The sequence below is a fragment of the Schistocerca nitens genome, chromosome 4 (assembly GCF_023898315.1).
Source record: "Schistocerca nitens isolate TAMUIC-IGC-003100 chromosome 4, iqSchNite1.1, whole genome shotgun sequence".
NCBI lineage: Eukaryota > Metazoa > Arthropoda > Insecta > Orthoptera > Acrididae > Schistocerca > Schistocerca nitens.
This window is the reverse complement of record NC_064617.1, coordinates 550,164,269-550,184,210: the sequence shown is the minus strand read 5'-3', so window position 1 is coordinate 550,184,210 and position 19,942 is coordinate 550,164,269. Positions and strand designations below refer to the sequence as shown.

Sequence of the window (19,942 nt, the reverse complement as noted above, 5' to 3'; positions counted from 1 at the left end):
TGTACCTCCTCCTGCTCCACTCAATCTATACCTTGGAGGGTCATATTTCTTTTCTCCAATACATTCATTACTTAATATTGATACGTTTGCGCCTGTATCCACTAGTATCCTTGCCTCTTTATCCTGTATGGTAGCAGATAACCAGCATTCCGCCTTCACATTCGCCTTAATGGCATGAAATTTTATTGGGAACGCCTGGCGGCGGTTCCGACATTCCCGTTTGAGTTTAACTGGTTTCTATTTCCGAAAACTTTCTTAGACCTGCATTCCTTGAATGTGTGACCTATTCTTTGACAATTATTGCATTTAGGTTGTCTGCAATTTTTTGCTATATGTCCCTGTCGATCACACCTAAAACATCGTACTCCTGCTGAAAATACATTTCGCTTCTCCTTGTATCTGGTGGCAATGTCAATTTCTTCAAAAGCCGTCGCCACAGATACAGCTTCTGCTAAATTTTTAGGAAACTCTGCCCTGACACGACGGGACGTTCCAGGAGGTAAGCCACGTAAAAATGTATCCAGAGCTCTATCTTCTGCCTCTTGTAAAATAACTTTATTTGCTTCATCACTAGTTGTCAACTGATAGGTGTTAATATTAACTTTTCTAATCCTATCTACAAAACTTTCTAATGACTCGTTTTGCCTCTGAGTGATAGTGTTTAACTGTTCCCTATAAAATCTACAGCTGTTCTGTTTTTGAAAACGTTCAAGCAATCCTTTCTTCAATTCCTCAAATGTTGGAGCATTCCGTAATTCTTCATGGTATGAGACGTGTGCTTTAGCCTCTCCTGTCAATCTTAACTTTGTCATTTGTAAGAGCTGTTCATATGACCATGATCCTAACTTTGCAGCTGCTACTAAATCATCAAAAAATGCTGTTATGTCTTCGCCAGGTTTACCTGAAAAAGGAGTTACTAAGGCTGCTGCTGAGGAATCTAGGGTGGGAGGGATTGAACTGGTTTGCCTAACCTCACTCAACTGTTTAAATAATGCATTATTATCACTTTTAATGTGTTCTATCTGATTAACTAAGCTCTGAATAGCTTCCTCAGTAGAAACCGCTTGTGGTGCTGACTCTGACTTTGTACGATTTCGTGTCATCATTTTACAAACTATTAGTTACACAATATTACCACACTGAATTCAAAAGATGTTTAGATATTTTCGACAAACTCTTAAAATTGTGAGAGAGAATACCCTTCAAAATAAAGAAAATATTACGACTGTCTATGAAACATCTATCCTTTCTCACATTAAACGATACTAACTGTGGACCTTTAATGACTGTTATTCACACCTCATATTGAGCCAAGGGTTTTTTCTCTGACACCAAATGTAACAACTATAACGGCTTCTGATACCAAATGTATCAGTTGTGTTACTAAATGTGACACTTCTGTCATTAAATGTAAGTGGGTTTTCTCTTTTGATGCTGTCAATTGTCAGGATGAGCATTCTAAAGCATTCTGTCAGGGTGAAAATATTAAATAAATTAACTTTTCTCTCTTAACAACATGTGGGCAGGGTGGGTTCTTCCTTGGCTCGGGTATGAGGTCGAATGAAACATCATTTTTACATAAGATAACTTTTATTGAAGATTTGTACAACTGTATCTTACGGGATGTTCTGGTTCAGAGAGCGGCAGCTGTGTCGTTTGTGAAGTCTTCTGCTGCGGCAGCGGCGGCGGCGGCGGCGGCGGCGGCGGCGGCGGCGTCTGATTACGCGTAGCGGTGCGTATCTCGTGTCGCCGTCTCGCCCAGCTGACTGGAGACGCGCAGCGCGAGGTGGCCCGTTTAATTATTGCGAGCGAAATCGTGCATCGGATGATACCTTGGGTGTCGCGTCCCAGTGTTTCTCTTCTCTAAGCGGCCGCGTGTGTTCTGCGTCGGCCAGCGGAGCGGCGCGGCGGGGGAAGGCCAGTGTGGCGGACTCGAACCACGGACTCCCGCTTGCCAGTCTTCGGCTGTCAGGTCTTCATCCCAGCTCACAGGTGACTACTGATGTGAGGCCGTCTCCTTCCCGTCCTCACGAGTCACCCGGGTATGTAAAAACCAGACTTCAAATACCTTTTAACTTCTGTCTTCTGGCGCCGCGGCTGCTACTTGCTATTCCATTACAGCGGCGGACTTGGTGCGTCTGTGCATGATGCAGTCTCTTCTTGCATGACGGTCTTCAGCACCGAAACTGACTGAAAACTTCTTCGTCTTCTTCGTCTCTCCTCTCCGTCTTCGTCTCCGTCTCCGTCTCCGTCTCTGTCATCATCTGTCTTCATCTGACTTCATCTTCATCTGTCTGGCCCACTGCGTCTCGCGTATTTATTCACTTCAGTTTACTGGAGGTGAACGACTTCACGGTCATTGCCACGTTGAAAAGCTTCTCGAAGAATCTTCTTAACGTCGGTCGTTGGCTCTTGGAATGTAGGTGAGGGCCTTTGATCACATGTGACGACTGAGAAACACGTGAGCCGGTCATTGCCTCTTCTGTCACGCTGAAAAGCTTCTCGAAGAATCTTCTTAACGTCGGTCATTGGCTCTTGGGATGTAGGCGAGGGCCTTTGCTCACATACGACAACTGAGAAACACGTGAGCCGGTCGGGCGATGCCCTGACGGCTGAATCGACAGCGCCCGCTTATGTGGAACTTGCTGACTTCATGGTCATTGTCTCTTCTGTTCTGCTGTTTTGCCCGCTGAATGCCAGTATGTAACTCTCTAAACTAAACCAAGTTTTTCATTTATATCCTAATTTCTAGTTCACTTTGATTTCACTGATTTATTTACTTAAGTACCACTCAACAGTATTAAGCAAACTGTAGATACATCATATCTCAAAATCAAGACAAAATCAATTTAAACAAACGCTTATCATTGTATTCTGCATCCTGTACTTAATATATAAGATATTGACAAGATACTGAATGAGAACTGTCCAATTAAACCAGAAACTAACAGCATAAGTGGAGAATCCGATACTATTAAAGAAATTATAACACAACCAACCGCTGACGCATTAGGAACGAGGAAAAATAAATATTCTAAAAGCAGATCATTGCTTTGGAAATACCATGTTAGGAAGTTACTGAATAAAGAAGCGTATATAAAAAACCTAGTCATTATGTAATAACATGAGCTGCAAAGAGAGTTGTAAAAACATATCTATTTCAGAAAGGAAAGAAATACGAAAAATTAAACAGGAAACTTGAAACAGATAGGTGAGTTAAGTTGTTGTTGTGGTCTTCAGTCCTGAGACTGGTTTGATGCAGCTCTCCATGCTACTCTATCCTGTGCAAGCTTCTTCATCTCCCAGTACCTACTGCAACCTACATCCTTCTGAATCCGCTTAGCGTATTCACCTCTTGGTCTCCCTCTACGATTTTTACCCTCTACTCTCCCCTCCAATACTAAATTGGTGATCCCTTGATGCCTCATAACATGTCCTACCAACCTATCCCTGCTTCTAGTCAAGTTGTGCCACAAACTTCTCTTCTCCCCAATCCTATTCAACACATCCTCACTAGTTATGTGATCTACCCATCTAATCTTCAACATTCTTCTGTAGCACCACATTTCAAAAGTTTCTATTATCTTCTTGTCTAAACTATTTATTGTCCATGTTTCACTTCCATACATGGCTACACTCCATACAAATACTTTCAGAAACGACTTCCTGACACTTAAATCTATATTCGATGTTAACAAATTTCTGCTCTTCAGAAACGCTTTCCTTCCCATTGCCAGTCTACATTTTATATCCTCTCTGCTTCGATACCATCAATTATTTTGCTCCCCAAATAGCAAAACTCCTTTACTACTTTAAGTGTCTCATTTCCTAATCTAATACCCTCAGCATCACCCGATTTAATTCGACTACATTCCATTATCCTCCTATTGCTTTTGTTGATGTTCATCTTATATCCTCCTTTCAAGACACTATCCATTCCGTTCAACTGCTCTTCCAAGTCCTTTACTATCTCTGACAGAATTACAATGTCATCAGCGAACCTCAAAGTTTTTATTTCTTCTCCATGGATTTTAATACCTACTCCGAATTTTTCTTTTGTTTCCTTCACTGCTTGCTCAATATACAGATTGAATAACATTGGGGAGAGGCTACAACCCTGTCTCACTCCCTTCCCAACCACTGCTTCCCTTTCATGCCCCTCAACTCTTATAACTGCCATTTGGTTTCTATACAAATTGTAAATAGCCTTTCGCTCCCTGTATTTTACCCCTGCCACCTTCAGAATTTGAAAGAGAGTATTCGAGTCAATATTGTCAAAAGCTTTCTCTAAGTCTACATATCCTAAAAACGTAGGCTTGCCTTTCCTTAATCTAGCTTCTAAGATAAGTCGTAGGGTCAGTATTGCCTCACGTGTTCCAATATTTCTATGGAATCCAAACTGATCTTCCCCTAGGTCGGCTTCTAATAGTTTTCCTATTCGTCTGTAAAGAATTCGCGTTAGTATTTTGCAGCCGTGACTTATTAAACTGATAGTTCGGTAATTTTCATACCTGTCAACACCTGCTTTCTTTGGGATTGGAATTATTATACTCTTCTTGAAGTCTGAGGGTATTTTACTTTTCTCATACATCTTGCTCACCAGATGGTAGAGTTTTGTCAGGACTGCCTCTCCCAAGGCCGCCAGTAGTTCTATTGGAATGTTGTCTACTCCCAGGGCCTTGTTTCGACTCAGATCTTTCAGTGCTTTTGAAACGTCCCCTTAGAAAAATTTCACATGACTGTGCTTAAACTACACACAGTATTTTTGTCGCAACACAATCTGACTTTCAGTAATCCCTACAAAGAATGGCCCTGACTAACATTAACCTATACGTTTCACAAATCACTTACCTCACAAAAAATCTTCGTTACTCGAACTACTGCAATACAGCGAGCGCCACTACTGCCAGCTAAATAAAAGATTCTAACTACTGAAGGCACTAACTACTGATAGGCATAGTTAGCAAATGAAAGATTTTAATAGAGAACAAACAATGTATTTACCTTAATAGTGTTGAAAAATCATAATATACATAACAGTTCATGACATCCAGTCTTACAAATTTCCAAACTCCGCCATCTCTCTCCCCACATCCACCACTGCTGGCGGCTCACCTCCAACTGCCCAACGCTATGCGCTGTTCGCATCCAGTTGCCCAACACTACAATGGCAGACAACAATGCAAACTAGCCACAAAAAATGGCTCTGAGCACTATGGGACTCAACATCTTAGGTCATAAGTCCCCTAGAACTTAGAACTACTTAAACCTAACTAACCTAAGGACATCACACACACCCATGCCCGAGGCAGGATTCGAACCTGCGACCGTAGCAGTCCCGCGGTTCCGGACTACAGCGCCAGAACCGCTAGACCACCGCGGCCACAGACTGCACACAGCACAGCCAGTGATTTTCATACAGAGCGCTACGTAACGTTGCCAAAAAGAAAACATAAACAGCCTACTTACATAGCCCCCATGCTTCCCACAAAATATTTTACAAATTGTTTTGGGCAGAGGCCAATAATGATTTGATAAAATTTTTCATAATTACAATAACAAAGATATCAAATTCACACTTATTGATACAATGTTGGTCAACAGCTAAAATTTTCTCACAGTCCACAAAGACAGTCCTGATCATTCATCACAGTAAAATTGCAGTGTTTTTCTCAAAGGCTGAGCAGTAAAAGAAAATGCACACGGAAGTAATGGATTTCCATGCAGTCTTGAAGAAGTAGTGTTGTCCTTCCAACGGAAAGACAGTGCTGACTCTCGACATGGAGACAGGTAATGGTCCACAACGGTGCAAACCTACCACAGAGTCAGTTGAAGTTTTGAAGAATATTGGTAGGTAGGTCGTCACAGAGCAGACCCACTGTAGTCCTGGTAGGTATTACGGTATTGGTGGGCCACCAGAGGTGCAGACCCACTGTAGTTCTTGTAGAGATAATGGTATTGGTGGGCCATCAAAGATGCAGAACCACTGTAGCCCTTGTAGAAATAATGGTATTGGTGGGCCATCAAAGGTGCAGACCCACTGTAGTCCTTGTAGAGACGGCCAGCAGCCATCTGTTGCGACTGTGCAGGTGCACAATCACCATCGAAGAGTCTTGCGGAGAATATAGCAAGTCCATCAACCACCACTTGTGCACTCACAAAGTTTTTGAAATTGTCCTCAGAACCAGCAATGCTGTTATCCAGTCCCTTGCTGAATTATTAACACACATGCAAACACTAACAGTCCCTACTTCTCACATATTGTCCATATACTATAACCAACAGAAACGTGTGCAGTGAAATGGAACTTACAAGTTACTTAATTTGATGAACTGGTGTCAATTACAATTTTATAACATAAGAATACAATTACAAAGGTACAAAATACATCATTAAAGAACATAACAATACAGATAACATTTGTAGTAATACAGGCTTCACAAAAGAATCGAAATAACATATATATCAGTGTTACAGGAATTATGACATAAGTACATACATAAAAGATCAGAATAACTTTTGAAACATCAACTTCACACATGAGCATTAAAACAAAACAGAATAAATAATGTCTAAACATCTTTACAAGGTAAATAACATAGTATTTGAAAAATTCTACAACATAAATCTTATTAGCTAAACACATAAAGACAGGAAAAACCCAAATTCACTTAGTGTAATAACACAAAAATACAGGACAGGGTTTGTTTTCAGTGTAACATTCGGTACTGCAGTCCAACCCAAAACTTCATTCCATAGATCTTTCGCCTTATTTCAACATTTGTTTCCACCAAAAAAAATCCTATCCAAGTATGCTTTCTGTATTTATATGTTCACATATTTCTTACCTCATTATTTATTTTCCATTATCTTACCCCATCATTTATTTCCAAGAAAATCCTACCTAAACTTGTTGTCCCTAAACCCTACTTTTTTGCTCATATCCTCTTTCAAAATACTTTTTTGGCCAAACCATTTTCTTATAGCTTCTCAATGCATTTCTTCCAATTCATCACAACTCGTTCTCTCATATAGCCTACCCCATCTTAAGCTAACTTAAATCTACTGAGCTCAGATGCTAAACTAAGGGACAAGGCAATGCAGCAGTACAAAACAATTAATACAAACAGCAATGATAAAAAATACAAATGGCAAAGCAAGCAGCATACATTAGTAAAGCAAATGCAATATTACAACTAATATAATGCAATGCGCAGCAAACAAGAAAAATAAATTCGTAGTAAAACTGGCTTAACAGAGTAATACAAAGTGAAATTTAGTAGCACTATGCCTGGCAAACAGCAGCAGCAAATGCAGTAACTTATATCTAAACATGACAAAGCTCAAGCAGAAAAAATAGTACACTAAAGCCAACAATGCAGATAAGGGAAATGTATATTCACATCTTAATATCTATGTCATTAAAGTGGTGCACCACAAAAACTAATTCTACAAAAAATTACCAAGTACTTGAAAAGAAAATTATATATGCAGTTACTGTTATTAGTCCCTTCTTATTGTTCTTTCCATTCCAAGAGCTCCTTTTTCGAAGAATGTGGATCAGAAAATAATTATTTAATAGATCTGTTGACAGAAAGTGTTCACATTAGCAAATGCATTTCATTTTATTTTGTGAAACAAATGCTGCAAGACAGCTAGAAACCAGATATCAAATGAAATAAGCAACTACGCAAACCAAAGCATAAAAACATCATTTAATAGCTATGTGGCTTTCGTAAGTCAGTAGCTCGCAACTCTCATAGAAAGATACTTGTCATAATCAGGTTTGCAGATGTAAGAATATTTCCCATCAATTCATAAGCATTTCAGTAAGTAGCACAGAGTACGATATGTTTCCAAATAATGAGCATGTCGTATTTGCGATGCTTTCTACAATGGAATGTCATAGCGAGGATAATGGCCTCCTTTTTTCTCCACCTGTGCCTCTGAAAGGCACACACTAATGGCTTTTTTCCAGGCGACTGTAGCGCAGCTGCCCATGTAATGCGTCGTGCCCACGACGCATTACATGAAGGTCACTTAACTTTCTTACCGAAATATTTACAACACCAGTTTGCACTACAGTGGCAGTCTCATTTACAAAATTTCACGGATCGAGAATTTGCGTTGCAAATGTGTAGAAACAAAATCTTATGAATATAACAGTGTCCAAAAAATTTTCGCCGGCATTGTGATACATTCATGCATTTACACACATTTCATGACTCTTAAAGTACGATTCTTGGTTACCAACATCCTTTTTCACAAGTCAGAGTCCCTAACCACTATTCATTACTCCTTACCTTATAACACATATACATATTCGTCGACACTTCTTCAATATTTCATCATAACAAATACGTAGCATAATCAAATTCCTCAAACAGCATCAGCTTATTGATCATATACATACCTCAGCAGCATAATACACATCGTCGTCGTAAAAATAACATCATAACATCTCAGTTAAATCTCAAAATCGTCGTAGCTTCCTCCAATAATTTCAAAACCTAAAAAAAATACTCTGCTCATTTCAGTAGTGTCATCTACCTCAAACGTACTTTAAAAATCATGATCCCATACTAAATACATCATTCAAAGCTCTCATAGCATCACAATGGTTCCGAAAAAATATGAACAGTTCACACAGTACAGACAAAATACAGTTTCATAAGTGTGAAGTTGTCCAACTGTGTAATTGCAAAAACATGTGTCACTGATGTAGTAAAAAAAAATGTTTATCTCTCAGTTAAATGATCAGATAGCTGTGTAATTTATGTGTTAGAGAAATATGGTACCGAAGTGTAAAGTTGTATAAGCAAATACCATATTAGCTAGGGCTCCTTGTGCTTGCCAAACACATGGCACACAAAGTAAGCGTGTACCCCCCTTAGGATATAATTATACCCTCAGGTGTTACAGATTACAGCAATGGAATGAAATGTATCATGGAAAACTTTCTTTGTAATTCAAAAATCTTGAAAAATAAATGGTTTAAGTACAAAATTAATCACTTAAATGTGTGTCCTGTAGCACTAAATGGGCATCTTGCTGTAAGATAATTCTGTGTAACTGTCGTAGTTATCGTCCTCTGTAAGCAAAGTTCTGCTGAAGTCAATGTACTTACCTCATCATAAACAAAAGTGAAATTGCTTTGTGTATAGATACCGTAGTTATTACGTACCTTACCGTGATCAAGAAAGTACTGTAATGTAATGTATTGTTGTGCTACGGAAAAGGCTGTCTCATTGTAGCTATACCACAAAAGTTACTACTAAAACATGTTTTACTTTCCAGAATAATTCAGAAAAACTGTGCAGATATAAAACAGATACACCGCAAAAGCAACATTGTAAATTGTCACTCATTAGTAGCATCATGATAAAATCGTGTAGCTGTCACATAAACTAACCACTGTGTCATCTGGTATCTCACAGAAAGTACTTTAAATCCAGAATGTATTTTCAAGTAAACCAAAATGTTGCATTAAAATCTCATTAGCAGTACTGGTAAATGTTCTAAGTATGTGAGCCTTATAGTCGTTACGTAATCGTGCAACTAACAAGCAAGAATGTACACACACAATAACACTGTGTCGTCTGTTCACAATAACAATGCATTCGTAATTTCTGTTTAAATAAGTTCTCTTGGTTCTTGACTGGGTATTTAACTTCAAACATTGTTGCATGTTAACAGATTCTAAGTCTGACAAAGCATACTAGTAATGTAAAGTGAAAAGTTTTATGGCAAAGACAAAGTCAGAAAGCAGATTATCTTTCAATAAACGGTTTTACATGTGAAATGTGGTGCAAGCCTTTACTCTTCCTACTATAAAAAGCTCGAGCTTCAACGGAATTATCATGTCGTATACGTCGGTGAAGAATACTGGAATTTTTCTCAAGGTTAGCGTCTATGTTATTTTTCCCTGAGCCAGCGGGTGCACGTGGCTGCCTGCGGTGCGAGTCATTGTCTGTTTCTTTGTTGGCGCGCGTCGTTATTGGGATTAGGAGACCTAACTTCTACAAATTCGCCTTTCCGAGAGAGCCCAGCTCTGTTAGAATCCCGCCAGTTCTGATGAAATTCACGTCTGTCGTTATGATTATATCGTCTGTCGTCATGTCGGTAGTTCCTGTAGTTTCTTTCTTGTCAGTCATGTGGTGGAGAATCGTAACTGCGCGCTGGACCATTGCATGTAAAGTTATTCTGTCTCCCTTGATAATAGTTATTTTGGTTCCCATATTGTCTGTTTCTATGGTAATCTCTGTCATATTCATTACTACGAAAATGCGATCTTTCTGTGTAACTATTATTCTGCCAACAGTTGTCATGCGGGTGGTGTCTGTTTTGGTCACGATTTACGTTGTAAGAATAGCCTTGTCGTGTATTATTTCTGTCATCGCGGAATTGTGACAGATGTGACCTGTAATTGTTGTGCTCCTGTTTTCGCGTTCCGCGATTGTCGGTGTCAATTTCTAATTCTTGTAAGAGTCCCTGAAAAGCTTCAATGTCGTCTTTGCAACGTCCTGCCAAAATAATATGTCGTCAATGTTCAGGTAATTTGATTAAGCAAATGCGGATGAGTTCTGAGGGGCTGTATGGGTTTGACAGGTACTGATTCTTGTGCAACATGTCTTCAAAATATTTCACAAGACTGGAGAATTCAGATTGTTCGAAATGTTTCATCATTATGATGCTATGTTTTACTCGGTATTGTGTAGCTTGAGACCAATATGCTGAGAGGAAGGCATGATAAAATTCTCCTTCACTGTGACAATCATGAATGACCGATCGCATTCTTACAGCTGGTTCATTCTCTAAGTAGCCACACATAAATTCTAATCTGTTCTCTAAAGAGGAAAACAATGATAGAATTGATGAAGCCACGCTTGCGGATGAATGTCGTTGCCGGAATTCTTAAATGTTTTGAATTTACGTGTAGTAATAAACAGCTTATAGTCAAAATCATCATGTCGGCGAGTCGCATATCTGTCATTGTTACTTCGTTTCGGCGCTTCCATCTCAAAATCCGATGCGCTTTGCCAATTTCTTTCATAATTTCCGAAGTGTCCTGTGTTATTATTTTGTGGTTGTTCCGTATTTCTATGTCCCTCTTCCCGTACTGGAGCACGAGTGTCCTCTGAAATATGTAATTCTTGTATTACTTGTGCCAACTGATCTTGTACTTCCCCAATTTCTCTTTTGTACTGTGTATTGATTTGATTTTGATTTTGTTTGAATTTTCTAATTTGTTCATACTCTTCAGTGTCCGTGAAGGCTACAGGTCTTGTGTCATTCAGATCATCATCTACCTTTGTAGATAAGTTAGTGAACTGATCTGAAAGGTCGGCTACTTTATCCGTTAGTGAAAATATTTCCTCTGTGTGTTTTTCTGAACCAAGTTTCAGAGTCTCCATTTGTGTTGAAATCGTATCTACTGTGTCCTTTAAGTTTTCCTGAGTTTTTGCAAGTTGCGTAACCGAATCGGTAGATGCAACTGAGTCAATTTTAGCTTTCAAGGTCTCATGATTTTCATGAACAATAGTTTGCACTTCTTTTATGGCTGCTTCGTGATTCTGTAATGCATTTTCATGCCGTGAAAAAATAGGTTGAAAATGTTCACAAATCTGTGTTTTTACGTCATTACAGACTTTTTGACATTTCGATTCAGTGTTATGTAACTCAGTAGTTAAATCTTCACGTGTTTGTTCGAGTGTGGTGTCTAACTTTTGAAGCTTTTGCTGTGTTTGTCTCTGATTTTCTTCCATTGTGTCTAACTGTTGCTGTGTTTGTCTCTGATTTTGTTCCATTGTGTCTAACTTTTGAAGATTTTGTTCCAATGTATCTAACTTTTGAAGATTTTGTTCCATTATGTCTAACTTTTGAACCTTTTGTCCCATTTGTTGCATTAATTGTAATAACAATGCACTGGTGTCTGAAACATGTTCCTCAGTGCTATTCGGCAATGCATTTGAACCGGCAATATTCGCAATTTGAAAAGCAGGAAATGTGTCTTGACTTATTTGAGAAAACGGTGAGGACACAAAACCTGAATCTACAGTATTTGCAAGATTGTGTCCTGTAATTTCGGATTCCTGAGGCAAGCTGTTGCCGACCGATCGATCGATAATGCTTCCCTGTTCACTAATTGTTTCACTGTCCACACCATTGTTTGCAGCCCGCTCCATTTCCCTATGCACAATTACCAAATTACTACTTTTAACATTAGTTAATTCATTACTCGGTGGCGCTAACACACTGCTTTCCTCGTCACTGTCATTTCTCAGTTTACTTTGGAGCCTAGTATTACGTTTTGCACACGCCATTATTGTCACAATATTTCACACGATAACACAGAAAAGCACAATTTGAAGAGCAAAAATAAGAGAACACATTAACATAGCACTGAAAATAATATCTCGTTAATTGCAAGTGCAGCTTCGAAATACTTGCTGCAAATCTACATGCATGCCACAACTGTTTTACTGTACAACAATGAAAAACTACAACTACAAAGGAAATTCTCTCTATAATTACGCGCTAGCAATAAACAAAAGCTACACTAATTACACAAAGTACAAGAAAAAATCAGAAGATTCCAGTGAGGTATCCTCGGCTAAGGGTCGACATATGAAACGTCCCCTTAGAAAAATTTTACATGACTATGCTTAAACTGACACACAGTATTTTTGTCGCAACACAATCTGACTTTCAGTAATCCCTACAAAGAATGGCCCTGACTAACATTAACCTATACGTTTCACAAATCACTTACCTCACAAAAAATCTTCGTTACTCGAACTACTGCAATACAGCGAGCGCCACTACTGCCAGCTAAATAAAAGATTCTAACTACTGAAGGCACTAACTACTGATAGGCATAGTTAGCAAATGAAAGATTTTAATAGAGAACAAACAATGTATTTACCTTAATAGTGTTGAAAAATCATAATATACATAACAGTTCATGACATCCAGTCTTACAAATTTCCAAACTCCGCCATCTCTCTCCCCACATCCACCACTGCTGGCGGCTCACCTCCAACTGCCCAACGCTATGAGCTGTTTGCATCCAGCTGCCCAACACTACAATGGCAGACAACAATGCAAACTAGCCACAGACTGCACACAGCACAGCCAGTGATTTTCATACAGAGCGCTACGTAACGTTGCCAATAAGAAAACATAAACAGCCTACTTACATTCTGTCAAACTCTTCATGCAGTATCATATCTCCCATTTCATCTTCATCTAAATCCTCTTCCATTTCCATATATTGTCCTCAAGTACATCGCCCTTGTATAGACCCTCTATATACTCCTTCCACCTTTCTGCTTTCCCTTCTTTGCTTAGAACTGGGTTTCCATCTGAGCTCTTGATGTTCATACAAGTGGTTCTCTTATCTCCAAAGGCCTCTTCAATTTTCCTGTAGGCTGTATCTATCTTACCCCTAGTGAGATAATCCTCTACATCCTCACATTTATCCTCTAGTCATCCCTGCTTAGCCATTTTGCACTTCCTGTCGATCTCATTTTTGAGACATTTGTATTCCTTTTTGCCTGCTTCATTTACTGCATTTTTATTTTTTCTCCTTTCATCAATTACATTCAATATTTCTTCTGTTACCCAAGGATTTCTACTAGCCCTCGTCTTTTTACCTACTTGATCCTCTGCTGCCTTCACTACTTCAACCCTCAAAGCTACCCATTCTTCTTCTACTGTATTTCTTTCCCCCATTCCTGCCATTTGTTCCCTTGCACTCTCCCTGAAACTCTGTACAACCTCTGGTTTAGTCAGTTTATCCAGGTCCCATCTTCTTAAATTCCCACCTTTTTGCAGTTTCTTCAGTTTTAATCTACAGTTCATAACCAATAGATTGTGGTCAGAGTCCACATCTACCCCTGGAAATGTCTTACAATTTAAAACCTAGTTCCTAAATCTCTGTCTTACCATTATATAATCTATCTTAAATCTGTCACTATCACCAGGCTTCTTCCACGTATACAACCTTCTTTTATGATTCTTGAACCAAGTGTTAGCTATGATTAAGTTGTGCTTTGTGCAAAATTCTACCAGGAGGCTTCCTCTTTCATTTCTTACCCCCAATCCATATTCACCTACTACGTTTCGTTCTCTCCCTTTCCTACTACCGAATTCCAGTCACCCATGACTATTAAATTTTCGTCTCCCTTCACTATCTGAATAATTTCTTTTATTTCGTCATACATTTCTTCAATTTCTTCGTCATCTGCAGAGCTGGTTGGCATATAAACTTGTACTACTGTAGTAGGCGTGGGCTTCGTGTCTATCTTGTCCACAATAATGCGTTCACTAAGCTGTTTGTAGTAGCTTACCCGCATTCCTATTTTTTTATTCATTATTAAACCTACTCCTGCATTACCCCTATTTGACTGTATTTATAACCCTGTATTCGCCTGACCAAAAGTCTTGTTCCTCCTGCCCTCGAAATTCACTAATTCCCACTATATCTAACTTTAACCTATCCATTTCCCTTTTTAACTTTTCTAACCTACCTACCCGATTAAAGGATCTGACATTCCACGCTCCGATCCGTAGAACGCCAGTTTTCTTTCTCCTGGTAACGACGTCCTCCTGAGTAGTCCCCGCCTAGAGATCCAAATGGGGGACTATTTTACCTCCGGAATATTTTACCCAAGAGTTTCCCCTTGCTTTCAACCGTTCGCAGTACCAGCACAGAGAGGCTGTTTTGGTTAGTGTTACAATGCCAGATCAGTCAATCATCCAGACTGTTGTCCCTGCAACTACTGAAAAGGCTGCTGCCCCTCTTCAGGAACCAAGCGTTTGTCTGGTCTCTCAACAGATACCCCTCCGTTGTGGTTGCACCTACGGTACGACTATCTGTATCGTTGAGCCACGCAAGCCTCCCCACCAGCGGCAAGGTCCATGGTTCATGGGGGGTGAGTTAAGTATAACATGATGATTTAAGTATAACATGATATTCATGGAATACAAAACAATGCATACAGCAATATGAAGAACTTTAATAAAAAATAATGAGATTTCTTAAATATAATATCCAAAATGGAGTGTTTGTAGTTCTTCAAATGCTTATGGACTGATACTGAAGAAGTTACAGAAAGAAACGCCAATATCAATGACTCTTTACATCTGATAACGATGGAATAACTGCAAAAAGTGCTTGAAAAAACAAAAAATCATGTGCACAGGTAGTACAAACATGAAACCTATTGAATATGCTTCTGATCAACTTATGGAATGACTTTAAAGTTTTATGAATGTTTGCTGGCAGAGCGAATATGTCATAGATGAAAGAACTGAAGCTTTGTTATGCGCTGCTTATAAGAAAGGCGATAAATCACAATGCGCCATTTACCGAGGAAGAAATTTGCTAAGTTTCTGTTACAATCTGTATGATGAAATTATAAAAAAAAAAAAAAAAAAACAGATTAATACCCCTCGCGGAAGCACGTATGTTGGAGATACAACACGGTTTTAGGAAAGGAGGATCATGTACCGTATATTCACTTTAACACAAGTAACTGCAGAAAGAAGAGAATTGGGTTACCAACTTATTATGTTTTTATCAATTCTGAAAAGGCGTTTGAGAAGGTTAAACTCTAAATGAAACTGGAATCACTAAAGTAACTAGAACTCCCGCACGTCTGATTACAGCAATTCAGCCATAAAAAAGAATACCAAAATGAGGATCCTTACTGTAAGGACTAGGGCAGAATCTGCCAGTGGTAATTAAGTAATTACAAAAGGCTGCTAACTGCCCACACCCTTTTCAATTTTTGCATTGATAACATCACTCGTAAATGGTTGATTATATTAAGAGACGCATTAAGAGGTGATAATTTTAATTGATGCTGCTACTTGCTTATGATCAACTCATAATAGGAGAATCTGAAGAAAGGATCAAATTACAGTGCATAATTTAAATGAAATAGGCGCTAAATAAGGAATGAGAATATAGACAGATAAAAAAACATGTGACAAAGGTGATGGAATTTCAAGAACTGGAACTCATTAGAGCTAAAATTGTTATAGATGGACGAACAACTGAACAGGTAATAGAGTTTAAATATCTACGTGGGAATTTTAAATGTCCCAAGTAAGAATACGGAGAGCTAAAATTGGTCAGACATGTTTTAACCACACAACTTACACTAAAACATATTGCACTGAAATAATATTAATTAAACTTTACGAAGTAATATCTTTACCTTTGCTACCGTATGGTGGCGAATGTTGGGCTCTAACAGCTGATCAATGACGAAGTATCGTTTCATTAGAGATGAAGTTCCTCCGTTGCAGAGTGTGCTATTCGTTACTGGACCAGATAAGAACTAAATGTTGAACCCTTTCCAACTTCAGTTGAAAAATACATATTGATTTGGAAAGACGATTTTGACGCATGTCTAACAACAAGATAAGTAAAGCTATAGAACTATAAGGCCCAACAGTCCCTTAGAGACGTGGCGTCAACGATTCTGACGCGGAACAGCCCAAAACGCGTAATCCTAAAAGACGGTTGAGATGATGATGATTATGACTGTGACTATGATGATGATGATGACATGCGGACAGTGTAGTTTCCAAATTAATCATTCACTTTTTAGCTATCTCCTACGTCTCGTGTTAAGATTTTTATGAACGTTGTTTGACATAGGTCTAAATTTGCACAGGACTCTTCTCAAGGATCATTATTCAGAGCGGCAACTTCATCGGACGTCCAAATCGCTTGGAGCAGGCCCGCTGGAACGCTTTCCGACTGGGCTCCATACTTGGCTTGGAAACGAATGACTCACAGGAGCTGGTTGAATTCCTGCGTTCTCGCGACGCAACGGACCTGGTCGTCGACGACTCCGTCCTCTTGACGGACGAGGTACGTATCATATTAGCACGAGCGATAAAACACACACACACACACACACACACACACACACACACACACACACACACATACACGTACAGATGTGCACACTCCCTCATTACTCAAATACATTGAAGGCTGCAAATCTTTAAAGTGCCAACTTGGCACAACTACGACAAACTTGTTTCAACAGTTGGAAGTAGGGCGAGATAGTAAAACAAGACCTAGAAGGACAGTCCCACAATTGTTATCATTTGTCATTTACAGATTCATACCTATTTTTGGTAAACATAATACTGTAACAAAGAGCATTAACAATACGTGCCAATATAAATATTCTCTGGAATTCACCACTTAAAATTAACCAATAATCAAAATTAATGGCAGCATAATGGAATTTAAAAAATATATTTTTTTTGAGAATTTAAAAAGAAAATATCAAATTATTAAGCACCTAGGATGTAACTTTACATTCAATATTTAATTACAGTTAAATGAAAGATTTATGTAAAACATATTTTCCATGTTATCAATAGACAATCTTGACATTAAGATAGGTAGACACAAAAAGCCTTAACAGACGATCTAAATCTGTAAAAGTGGAACAATGGACAAATTTTGTTCAAAAATAGAAAAATTTTCTTCAAAAATGAAACAATATTAACCTGACACATAGTGACGTTATGTTAAAGTATTAAGGATTTTAATAGTAACTTTCAGATAAGGTGAAGTTTTGTATGCAAAGCGCTGCCGTAGGAGACTTATACAATAAGGCTCACTAGCAATCAGAGTGAAATAAGTTTTTAACATTTTTATGCAGCGACAGTAACTGATATTGTTTATATAAGAATATACAGCCTACAGTTGCAGGTTAACTTTATCGTTTACCTAGGTTTCAACGATAGTAATAACGTCTTCTTCAGAACCTGCAAAAAGTTAATATTATAATGTGCTAGTAAATTATATTAGATATGGTCATCCTACAGAATGCAACGTGTAGTACTTACATAAAATATTATTTAAATGTTTGCCTAAAACAAGCCATGTCCTAAGTCGACTTTATAAAACTTGATGCATAACCATAAGGTTTTGCCACTTCTATTAAACAAGCTGTGGCAAATTCACTTTAAGCCCGTTGTATGGGCCTCGTCGTGTGACTAGAGACTGCGGACCGCGAGGGCTTCGCGGTCTGCCTCACAGAGGGCGGCGCGCATGCGCGAGACGTATAGAATCAAACTCTTATTACGCACCTGTCAGATAACATTTTTACTATGAATTAATTTTATACTTTACTATTGTAAGTTAATTACATTATGCAGCATGACAACGTTTTACATTCTACTACAGAGCCTTATAAACTGACCAATCTCGTATGAACGTCTGTAGGAAGGGTTCTATAATTACGGAAACTGTAATGGTCACATGCATTATGAATTATTGTAAACCTAATACAGGCTGGAAGCCTTCGAAGTATGCCCTATTTTTTTAGATACAGTTGATCGTTCAGTATTAGGTATATTCTTATATGAAATAATTATAACTGACTGAATATGAAACTCACAACAACCTGAAAACATAACATCAGCATATACAGCAGACGTTGAACAATAACCTTTAGGTGGTAAAGAGAAAGGCTGATAAAACTCAATCTGCAGGTAACCGACAGAAACAAACTTGAGCACCACGGTGCGATACCGTCACAAATACCAGCCTCCTGGTCGCGGCAAGCACGTCTACTATCAAGAGAGGGCCCAGACTTCGGGAACACAAATAGCAAAAGGTGTCAAAAAGAATACCTTACCCTAATCACAAATAAATTATCCAAGATAACTAAAGCCGGCACACCACAACGCTTCGACGATGGAGTGCAGCGAGTTATGTTGTCAAGCAGAAAGCGCGTTTGCAATCTAATGCTAAGAAACCAGAAAATTATTCAGTCAGGTACGCATCCAGAAATGCCTTTAAACGTTTTAACATAACAGGAAGTTTAAAGCAAGATAAATTTACAGCACCACACGCCAATGTGTCTCAGAGACAAAGGCTAACGCGAACCAGACAAAACGAAGTGAGAAATTAAAATCCAGGAAACATACACTAAGTGTAATACCTTACCAGTACAGGTCCAGCAAATGGCCGTTAACGCAATCGGTGTCATAATGGATGCATAAGCCTTACCTCTGTAACTGATTGTATATAGAAGAAACTTTTAGTCAATAAGAAATCTTGCACAATAGGATCTAAAACAGTTCAAACACATGTTAACAATCGCCTCTAAAATCACAAAATTTCATTTTGAGAAAAACACATATCTCTATAAAATAATAAATGAGATGCAACAAATTTTAAAACTATCCCTAAGTATTAATTAATCTTTCAGTTTTACGCCACAACTTGGCCCAAACAAACCAATAATTTCCAAAATCACATACGTTAAACTAAATATACTCCGACGTACTCTGAATAAACCGTATGGTAACTGTTCCATCAAATTAAACTGCAACAAATCTCAGAGAGCCATGTAAGGCAGGAACCGAGTGAGCAGACAGGTGCATAATACCGATCATTACACAGGAAATGCTATGCAGTCCAAACACCTAAAATTTCTTTCAACGACCGTCAGCGAAATCCGCAATTACGGCAGTCGAATACAAGCGCGACGATTCCTCAAAGACGCACGCTGGCTACTTCGGCGTGCAGGCCGTGTTTTTCAAATAACTCACTGCCAGACCGCGTCCTACTCCTGGACTCGTCCCTTAATAAGTCCGTCGGGCGCGCAAGGCTTGTTTTTCACACCGCCACGCGAACGATAACTCCAGAGACACTACACTCCAATCACACCACCTATCGAGATGCCAGTAAATCAGACAAACAAACCGCTCAAAGATTCGACGTGAGCCGACATCGCTCATTGAGGTTCGTCGCTTCTTTCTCCATTAAGAAGATATCCTAGTTATTGTTGCTAGTTGTCACAGTGCCAGCAGACCTTGCCGATACCGTCTTGACCTTGGTGATTTCCACCTCAATTCTACCACCAGTTTCGGTTAGCTTTTTTGCTACGTTTCTTGA

At 38.9% G+C, this 19,942-nt stretch overlaps 1 protein-coding gene across 1 annotated transcript in view; it reads left to right on the top strand.

Moving 5' to 3' along the window:
* Nucleotides 1–19,942, top strand: part of LOC126252904 (juvenile hormone esterase-like) — a 126,299-nt gene that overhangs the window by 68,943 nt on the left and 37,414 nt on the right. Inside the window, exon 5 of the mRNA XM_049953880.1 lies at nucleotides 16,689–16,888. Within this exon, the coding sequence (XP_049809837.1) occupies nucleotides 16,689–16,888 (200 nt within the window). The remainder of the gene's footprint in view (nucleotides 1–16,688; nucleotides 16,889–19,942) is intronic.